The following is a 9,726-nucleotide window of genomic DNA, read 5'->3' as shown; positions in this document are numbered from 1 at the left end:
ATTACGTAGTTTGAGGTTATAATAAGCAGCTTGGAGTATTCGTGTAGGTATTTGTACTCGTATTCATTTAGTTTGATGACCCAATTTGGGAACTATTCCCACAACTCACGTCGTCTCGTGAGTTGTTCTAGCTCATCGGGTCGGCCCTTAGCGATCCTTCAAACCAAAGCCCTAGGCTCTTGTATCATCGGAAGAACTAAAAGAGACCATTAACGCCACTAACCCAATATTAGCGCGCTGTGGCTGCTGACTGCCGAGTATTGAGAATACATGTACCAAGTCTTATCATGAAATCCCACATGCCAAACATCCTGTAATTACACTTACACACCATGTTGATATATCGCCGCATTTTGTATATTGACTTTCCCGCTCTTATAGTCGCTTGCCCAGCCGTACTTTGTATAAGATTCACCCTCTGCTCCCTCATGCTGCCAACAATTTAATCCAGCAATACTTTAACTCAATTATAATGATCATGTTATCCGCAACTCTTTGGGTTGCATTGGGAGACCTCACAAATTGTTTGACCAATTCGAAGAACGATGCTGTGAGGGAAACTTATAGCATCGGTAAATGCTATTGGTGCAGGATAAACAAAGTCAAAGTGAGACCCGATGAAATGTTCAAAAAATTTGCCGCATACCCGGCCTCAGAATTTAAGGTACTCTACAATTTTGTGACTTGCTTCTCAACTACAAATCAACTGGGGTTTCAGTGACAAATTCTAGCAAATATGAGGAACCCACCAACTTTAACCTTATGCCACTCTATTTCACTAAATGAAAGATGGAGTTCTTTCTCTCACTAGTAGTCACTTCCTCATTGAGCAACATCGAAGTTGTTCAGATTCTTGACCTCCCCATATTCGACCCTTCCGACCCCAGGTTCAACAATTGGCAGCCAGCCGGCCCTGATGACTGCAAGTGAGATTCGGTATCAAAGTGTCTACAACGGTCTCATCTCATTGTTAAATGACAGCTCGTGGGCCTTGACCTGGTCTCAACTCCCTCGCCAACCACAGCTTCTTGCCTCACAGCGGCAAAAACATTACCATAATCGATATTGTTCGCAGAGCATTCGAGAGTTTTATTCTCTCACCAGAGATTCCTATTGCTGTAGGGTTAGGCAAACTCACCAAGTCGTACGGACTTGCTGCATTTGGCCTCCATGAGCCATCCAACCATGGCCTCACTGACCATGACCGCAGTGTGTCCAGAGCAGATATCGGCGATGGCAACAACAACGACTTTAACGAAACAATCCGGTCTGTCCCACCAGAGGTTCTCATGGACTACTCAATCATCACTCCTCAGGCAATTGGAGCAGCTAGAACGGCTAGAGACCTGTTTGACATTGCTCATAATCCCAATCAACAGTGCGGCGCCCGTTCTATTGTTATTGGCGCCCTAGAAAATGGTCTCCTAATACAGAGCCTTGGGGGAGAACCTAGGCTTGAATGGGTTCGAAGTATATTCGAACAACAAAGAATCCCGACGAACCTTGGTTTCCATCCTGCTGCTATCGTGCTCAATAATGCGCGCACAGTCGCCACTGTTGGTCTGGATTCATTCTTGTCTCAGCCTAACTTGACTGACCTCTTGGGTATTGTGGTCATCAAGACTCCAGCGGTAAAGCAAAATGTGGCGTTGTACAAAACACTTTGGCTGATTCGAATTTAGGACATTGTGGCTGAGGTATTCCCTGTCAAAGAGTATAACCTGACCTATATTCTCGAGGTTCTCAGCTTGGCTGGATTTCCTTCTGCTGATTTATCTGTACTCACAGGGACATAATGAAGTCCAGGAGAAGGGGAGGTTATCACTAGGTTTGTTTTTCGTTCCAGCCAGTCTCGATTCCCCTCAAGGCGCCGACTACACTCTGCGAAGGATCACTGACGTTGCACACTCAATTGTCTACTCTGTCCCGATTGGGGATCATTCACTGGTGGCTAATTAGTGAAGGCTATCATTTAACAGCTCAAATACATTAGCACTATTGCATTATTGTATGACCAAATTGTCTCGGAGTTTCTGAAGGATGACTTGACAATGTTTCATGCTGTCAATTTCGTCTTCTTAGCGTCGGGTAGTTTGGTGTACCTCAAAAAGCAAAGTTTTGTGAAACAAAAGATCCAGTATTCCAGAAAGTGCGCCAATGATGATTGAAATCTCGTCAGATCAGCCAGCCCGGTTGTGGACACAAAAGTTGCACAGCATGAGCTTTGCGAAAAGGAGCATTATTCACCCAGTAGTTGCGCACTATTTTCTCTTTGGCGTTGTTCACATGACTCTTTTTAGGCAGCCACTCGAGCTGAAAATGAACATGATCCTATTTTGAAGGCCCGCCTTTGCTCTCAAGTATAAAGATAGCTCGAGGCGATGGAAAAATTTGCATAGTAGTTCTCTCAGCATAGCTATACAAGAGACAAGAAGATAGAATTACATTATTATAACCAGCCGCAGTATGGCGTCAATCGACACTAGTAGACTCTATGTCTTGAAAAATAGCTACACAGCTTCAAATAAAGTACTTGCATTGTCCTCAGGCGGCGCTTCCCTCTCCATGGTTGACACACAGAATGTCAGCGCCAATGCCCTCTGGTTCCTTACCCCAACAAACAGGAGCAACTACTATCGCCTACACACAATTGCCAATGGCGTGAAGCAATCTCTCGATGTCATCAACGATGGAGTGCAAAACATCAATCTCCATATGGCCGACACGGGCAACTACTCGGGCCAGTATTGGAGATTCGACAACTGGTCCCCCGGTGGTCAGGCTTATCCATACCGCTTGAGCAATACCTTTACGGGACCCGATAAGCACCTGGATGTTTACTCGGATACACTCGTTGCCCATCTAGCTGGCGGCAATCTTAGCGGGCAGCATTGGGAACTAAGCCCGGCGAGCACTGTTGTCACACCTACAGATGTGTCTACTTATGATTAAGTGTGCGTATCACAATTCCGTGGTAAGAGTCACTTTCTATCAGCCAGTAAGATAAAATAGGTCAACTAAGCAGTTAAAGGCCCCTCTTAAGAGCTTCCAAGTGGATACAAGGGCAATACATTGCCAGACTGGGATCGGGGTTTGTAATTGTTAGCTTCCAGTACCAGGTTTAGATTGAACCGGAAATTTAACTTTGAATTAAAGTATTTCATGCTCTGGGATCTTTGCTTGAATTGATTGGTCATCCTCGCAATGGTCAAAGCGTGACATCGAGTTGCACCACTTACACGAAGCGGATAAGAGCCGCAGCTAGGGTTGCGGGGAGAGCCTCGCGGGGCTTAAAGGATTACAGAGACAGCCTGAATCAAAGTGGCTTAGACGGTCTCAGTCAACCGTTGTACACCATCAAAATCGTGACCAATGGAATCATGGCGCCCCCACGACGGTCACACCTTGCAGCCTCCCTTGTGCAGCTGAGATTCGGCGTCGGGAGCCTCAAGTTGCCTAATCCCGGATTCGTATGCACAGTGCTCTACGTGTGTTTATCTTTGGAGCCCAAGTCCAGGTGGCATATTTGTACCCAATATGGGCATGTAACCTCACGCAACGAGCCACTGGAAATTACAGAAATAAGCCGTCGGATCAGTTCAGAGGAGGAGCAGAGCTCGAACCGGGAGGCATGTAGCCTACATCCTTACATAAAGCTGCAGCCATAACCTTTTGGGTGACAGCCACAACGAAAACTGAGGACCAACAAAAGGGATAAGCAACCCCTCTCGAATCATCGACACTCAACTATCATATTCTACTCCAGTATCAAGAACAGCATTGACTCGATATCAAGTATTCTCTGTTAAGTGTTACATCCCCGCTAGCTAACTCGGCGTGGGCCGACCCGAACCACGATCGCTACCTTAGTGTGCCTGGGCAGCTAAGCTCTCTCTCTAGGGAATGGGAGCCATTCTCTGTCAATACAGTTCCATAATGCACATGTACACAAGCGCCGACAGCTTCTTGGTTCTACCCTTTAGTCTATTTCCATTATCTTCACCTAGGTAGCTGATAGAAGGACCTACTCTATAGACATGTTCGTAGCGGTAGAGCAGCCCGGAAAAGCTATTCACAAAATGGGTGTGTGAGGGCGGGCCTGCATTGGTAATACATGTCGGGGGTGTCTGGACGCTGGATTAGGCTCTGGGGCATGATTATGCGGCTGATTTCGCTCGAATAAAAAGCAAAGTTGCGATCAGGACCGTATATAGCCCAGCCTGGCGCGAAACAACATCTTGGCGGCCACGATTTCCCCTCAAGCATGGTTGTCCACGTCTTCCGGACACGCCCTCACAGCGCCAAATTTTAATATTCATCAACCAGCGCTCATCGAGTTTGCCTTGTCGCTATTCAAGCGCGACTCGGCGTCTCAAAATGGCACAGGCTATGGTTTTCTCGATTTTTTTGATGCTATGGCTTGCGGGTCGTGCATCGGCCGATGGCGGGGATGACTTTGCAAATAATCTTGCCTCGGATCTGGGACCGTAAGTCAATGCCTATCTAAATAATGGGTGTTATTATTCTTTTCTAATACTAAAAGTTTGGTGTGTAGTATTATCGCGCTATTTGGCGAACGTGTTGTCATGCAGTTCATGAGCCAAGCCATGGGTATAACCGACTGCATTCTCTTGGCCGTAGCTCCGATTGGTGCCATCACCACGGTTATAAGCGCCATCCGAGTGGCCGGACCTCCATGGCTGAAGTCGTTCATTGGAAGGGCCAGAGAGAATCTCTCAGCGGCAGAGATTGATGTCATGTCATCCACATCCAAGGAGGCATGCGAGCTTTGGAACGGTCACAGCGTGATTAGATGTCCGGGATCGGCCGATATATATCAGTTCATCTGCTTGCTGCCAAAAGGGTGTGATGCCGAAACTCTGTCCAAAACGGATTTCAAAATCCAATACAAGAAATTACAGGACATAAAGGGCGTGGACGAGAGCAAATTACTTCAGAAGATCGGTAAGTGTTGATGCATCCATACATAGGTACCTGGGTTCTTTTGGCCATCTGCTAAGATGCATTGGAGAGACGGCTGGTCCATCATACGCGTGGAAAGCATTCCAAAAAAATTTAGCATTGATTCTGAGTAACATATACGACATCTATGGAAGGCTGCGGAGCTCTCACACTTCGTTTTCGCCAATTCGACCACGGAAAGGGGACCAAAATATGTCATCTCGCGGTGACTTGGACCTAGAGACCGGAAATCTACAAAATGGGTCTAGCAACAGCACTCAAATAGATGTCGATCCATTCGAAAGCGCGAAGGATTCCTTTTTGATCAGTAGTGTTCCTTCCATACGAAGACGAGACACTGGTAAGACAGATGAAAGCGCGAAGAATTCTGTGATGATCAGTACCGTTCATTCCATCCGAAGAAGAGACACTGGCAAGACCGAGTCTGGCAAGACGGACTCGGGCAAGACGGACTCTGAACAAACAGATTCCGACAAGGCAGGCTCCGGTAATGGAGACTCCGATACACAGCAAGATTCGGACAAAGACGCAAAGGACATCATCGTCGTTGTTGATTCTGATGACAGCGCACCGAATCTTCTCCTCAATTGCCACGATAGAGTCGAGCGACGGGAAATTTACCTTGCAGCCACACTAGGTGTAATATTACAGCTGGGAGCTTTAATATATTTTGCCTTCATTACCTATCACCAACCTATCAAGGATCAATTTCTGAAGGATGGCAGGAGAGTAGTCGAGTACGCTTTTCCATGTGCCGCCGGAGGAACTCTTCTCTTGGTACTTGGATTATTCATGTGTGCATGGGTTGTTGAAAAAAGTACGACTGAAACATGCTATGAAGCGAAGCATCACCGGATGTTCATCGTTTGGTTGCAAAAGCATCATACTTTGAGTGACCAGGTGTTTAGGCCCTTTGCAATTTACCCAACTACCGAACGGAAATATATTACAATGTCTCGGCGAAATATCACTTCACTCAAACAGGACAATAGTGGCTCTGACCATCCACAGACATCTTTAGGAGAAGGGATAACCAATGCTCAAACTTCCAATAGTCAAAACACTTTGGATGAAAACACTACAGATCAAGATGATAAGAGTGCTGAACCGACCTGGGGTCGGCCCTTAGAGCATATTGCATTTTTCGGCTCTCTCATTTCTCTTGTTGGATTTATTTCACAGTTTATCGGAATGAGAGGATTGAATTGGACAGCATCAGTGGTACAACTAGGCATTACAATCGTGGTCACTGTATTGAGGGTCATTGTGCGACGGGGACTTGGGAAGTCTCCTAATCGCACACCCTTGATATCGAAAACTGAGCTTGATTGGTTCGCTCTCAGCTTTGGGGATCTAACTACAGCTCCATGGGCGATGCTCGATGACAAATCTAAGAATGAGAATAAGAAGAAAGCGCGGAAGCACAACCACTTCCCCAAGTGGAGAGTCTGCACTGGGGATAAGCAGGCATATCTTCCTTTGAGGACGACGGATGACAGCAGCCGCTCTGAGAAGAAGTCAAAAGTTCATGAGATGATGATAGCGCGACAAGAATTAAAAAAGATTTCGAATTGGAAGAGCCCAGTGGCTGAAGAGGCTGCCCGTCTGTCAGCTGCGATTGAAGCTGTTGTCCATTCACTTCTTGGCGAGGAATGGCCCGATGGAGATTATACGTGGAGCATTCCGGCAACTTACAATGGATCGCAAGATGGGTATCTTGATATCGAACTTGAGAAGAAAGATAAGAAATGGAACTTCAAAGATATGGGCGAGAGAATTGAGGCAATTCTGTCACTATGGTCGTACTCAGCAACGCCGGCAAAGGTTTTCGATATTAATCAGCCTCGTCAATTACGGCTTTATGGATCGAGTGAGCACGAAGACCGCTTACGCCGGGACCTTCAATGGTGGATGCCGGAAGTCATTACTGAAATCACTACGCTTCCAAAGGCTGAGGTCGATGAGAAGAAGATGAAGCCTGAGTGGACAATAGTTGGCTTCACTTCCGAGATTTCTCAAAATACGAAATATTCTGATAAGCCTGAAGGAGAAAACAGCCCTAGCCAAGAATATCTTGTTTTAGAATGTCAGGAAAAACAAAAAAGGCTCTTCTCCAGGGATTTGTTGTTTTCATTCATGCGCGCGATCGCAAAGATGCCTGAAGTCACAATCTCAAGCGCGTCGAGTGTACAACAAGTGAATTATAGTAAAATGACAGACGGTTGGAAGGAACTGAAAATAAAAAACGACACCATTTCCAATTTGGCCAGAAAGTTAGAGAAGATAGGATTCGGCACACTGTCAGATATATACTTCGATCTTATTGTACCTCTGAGTCTCGAGCAAAAACTCACTAACCTCAAAAACGTCATCGACGAAGCCACAGAACAAGCACAGGCGTATGAGCGAACATGCCAATGGAAGAAGTTGGTCGACAGCTGTTTTTGCCTTCTTGACTTGGCTCTTCGGTTTGATCTCGAGAGGGAACCCTCTGGGCCGTTAGCCATAGCTGTGTGCTTGGGTTTTCTCAGCAGGCTACGTCATGAGTCTGCACTTCAAAAATCGGAAGGGCGAGAAGAAGAAGAACTTGCAAAGCAGTTGAAACTTTTAATACAGAAATTAAAGGAAGAGCCATTCACAAAGTTGCCTAACTTCGAAATCCCAGCGAGGGAAAAAATGAAGGAATGGCACTATGCTATGCCTTTCAACACAATGATCGGCCATGCGCTTACCGACATCAAAACCTTGCCAGATAGCTTCCGGATTACCACCGATCACCAAAGTTTCATGGAAGAGAGCGAGTCGGAGAGAACCCTGTACTTTTGGGACTTTGATAAGCTCGAGAAAGCTGACGCTTTTGGTTGGTCACCGCTTCATTATGCCGCCAACTTACAATTGCAAAATATGCGCATAGTTTTTTCTCCAGAAGGTGAAGTTCTCAACCTCCGAGATTACATGGGATGGACACCTTTGCAACATGCTTGCCTTGTGGGCAACGAGAGAGTGGTGGATATGTTACTTGATCGCGAAGCCCCAATTGACACCGCTGGGTATGATGGGATCACGCCGATGCATTGTGCGGTTCGAAGTGGAAATATCGAAATACTACAGAGATTAGTCGAAAAGTCCAAATCAGGGCGTAAGAGGCATTCCAGAAATAGTGTGGCCCACGTTGACCGTAACGAGAGGCACCCTATTCACTGGGCTGCAGTCAAAGGAGATGTCCAATTAATCTGGCTGCTGAAGGATGATATTGGTCTTAAAGATCGGTTCGGCTGGACTTGCCTCCATCTAGCGGCGATATACGGACACAAAGAACTGCTCCTGTTGATCATTGAGGATTGTGGCGCAGATATAAACATCGGTGACAATGATGCTCGCACGCCTTTGCATCTTGCAATCGAAAACGACAAGGAAGCGGTTATTCCTTTGTTGATCAATGCCCATGCAGATGTCAATGTCAAAGCAAAAGACGGTTCAACTCCGCTTCACATGGCAGTTAAGCGGAAGGATATTGTACAAATTCTTCTCGATAATGATGCTGACATGGAGGCAATTGACCTTGAGGGCCGCACGCCACTCTACCAGGCATTAGCAGACGGTACAATTGGAGTCGCAGATCTGTTGATAGACAAGGGTGCAGACGTCGCAACTGCGGCAAAGGATGGGAGGACGCCACTACACATGGCGCTTAGTCTTGGCGCAAAAGGATTCAACATTGCAAAGAGACTTCTTCAGTCTGATTCTGCAGCTACTACCTATGCCAAAGCGAAGGCTAAAGACGAAGCAACTCCACTACACATAGCAGCAGAATATGGCCCACCTGAAGCTATCGAATTGTTACTTAAACTTGGGGCCGATATTGATGCATGGGACGATTTTGGACAAACACCATTACTGATTTCAATCTACAAAAAGAATTGGGGAATTGCAGAGCTCTTGCTAAAAGAGGGCGCAGATGTTGAGGCAGACAGTAGAGAAGGGTATGCGCCGCTACTTGGTGCCGTCGCAGGAGGAAACAAGCAGATTGTACAGCAGCTGTTGAAAGCCAAGGTCAAGGTTGACGCTGTTGATGAAGACGGATACACACCATTACACCTTGCCGTCTCTCAAAAAGAGCTCAACATCCTTCGACAATTATTAAAAGCCGGCGCGAATATTGACGCCGTTAGTGAGGCCGGTAACCAAACAGCATTGCATATTGCTGTTCGTAATGGTAATAGAGATATTGTGCAGATCTTGCTCGGGAGAGGAGCCAGTACCACGCTGTATAACTCTCGCGGATTCTCACCATTACAACATGCGTTATATATTGGAAACCTTGAGCTTGTACGAGATTTTGTTGAGCACGACAAAAAGGCGACAACAAAGGCCGCTTTACAAAAGGGGAAGGATGGTAATACTCCAATGCACACTCTGTGTCAATGGACTTATTACGAGAGCGATGAGGACATTATGCTCCAAATGCTTGACGAACTTTTAAGCATCAGTCCGGAGATTGACATCAATGCCCAGAATGATGATAATCTTACGCCGTTAGATTTAGCAGTTTCTAGAGCCAAAGACTATCGCAGATTCATTAATAAGTTGGTAGAAAAGGGGGCAAAGCCAGGCTCAGAGGAGTCAAGCAGAGACTTCGATGCGTGGAAGGAAATGAGTACTGATGAGGAGATAGCTGAAGAATAATGGTTGGGGTCAGATAGACTGTGATATAATTGGGGAGAACTTTACTTGGTAACGGTA

At 46.2% G+C, this 9,726-nt stretch overlaps 3 protein-coding genes across 3 annotated transcripts; all 3 read left to right on the top strand.

Annotated features, from left to right (window-relative positions):
* Nucleotides 1–995: 995 nt before the first annotated feature.
* Nucleotides 996–1,442, top strand: TRIVIDRAFT_138762 (uncharacterized protein; the record flags this gene model as incomplete). Its single annotated transcript, XM_014105677.1, has 1 exon — nt 996–1,442. A coding segment is annotated over one exon (447 nt), but the record flags the coding sequence as incomplete, so codon positions are not given.
* Nucleotides 1,443–2,466: 1,024 nt separating this feature from the next.
* Nucleotides 2,467–2,952, top strand: TRIVIDRAFT_34191 (carbohydrate-binding module family 13 protein; the record flags this gene model as incomplete). Its single annotated transcript, XM_014105676.1, has 1 exon — nt 2,467–2,952. The coding sequence occupies one exon, from the start codon at nt 2,467–2,469 to the stop codon at nt 2,950–2,952; it is 486 nt and encodes a 161-aa protein (XP_013961151.1).
* Nucleotides 2,953–4,410: 1,458 nt separating this feature from the next.
* Nucleotides 4,411–9,669, top strand: TRIVIDRAFT_140489 (uncharacterized protein; the record flags this gene model as incomplete). Its single annotated transcript, XM_014105675.1, has 7 exons — nt 4,411–4,487; nt 4,556–4,864; nt 5,313–6,037; nt 6,113–7,765; nt 7,832–8,677; nt 8,792–8,943; nt 9,043–9,669. 7 exons carry the CDS (start codon nt 4,411–4,413, stop codon nt 9,667–9,669), a joined length of 4,389 nt encoding a protein of 1,462 aa, XP_013961150.1.
* Nucleotides 9,670–9,726: the final 57 nt, after the last annotated feature.

Source organism: Trichoderma virens (genome assembly GCF_000170995.1).
Source record: "Trichoderma virens Gv29-8 chromosome Unknown TRIVIscaffold_1, whole genome shotgun sequence".
NCBI classification, from domain to species: Eukaryota; Fungi; Ascomycota; class Sordariomycetes; order Hypocreales; family Hypocreaceae; genus Trichoderma; species Trichoderma virens.
The sequence above is the reverse complement of the archived record's forward strand: the minus strand, read 5'-3'. Positions and strand labels throughout refer to the sequence as shown.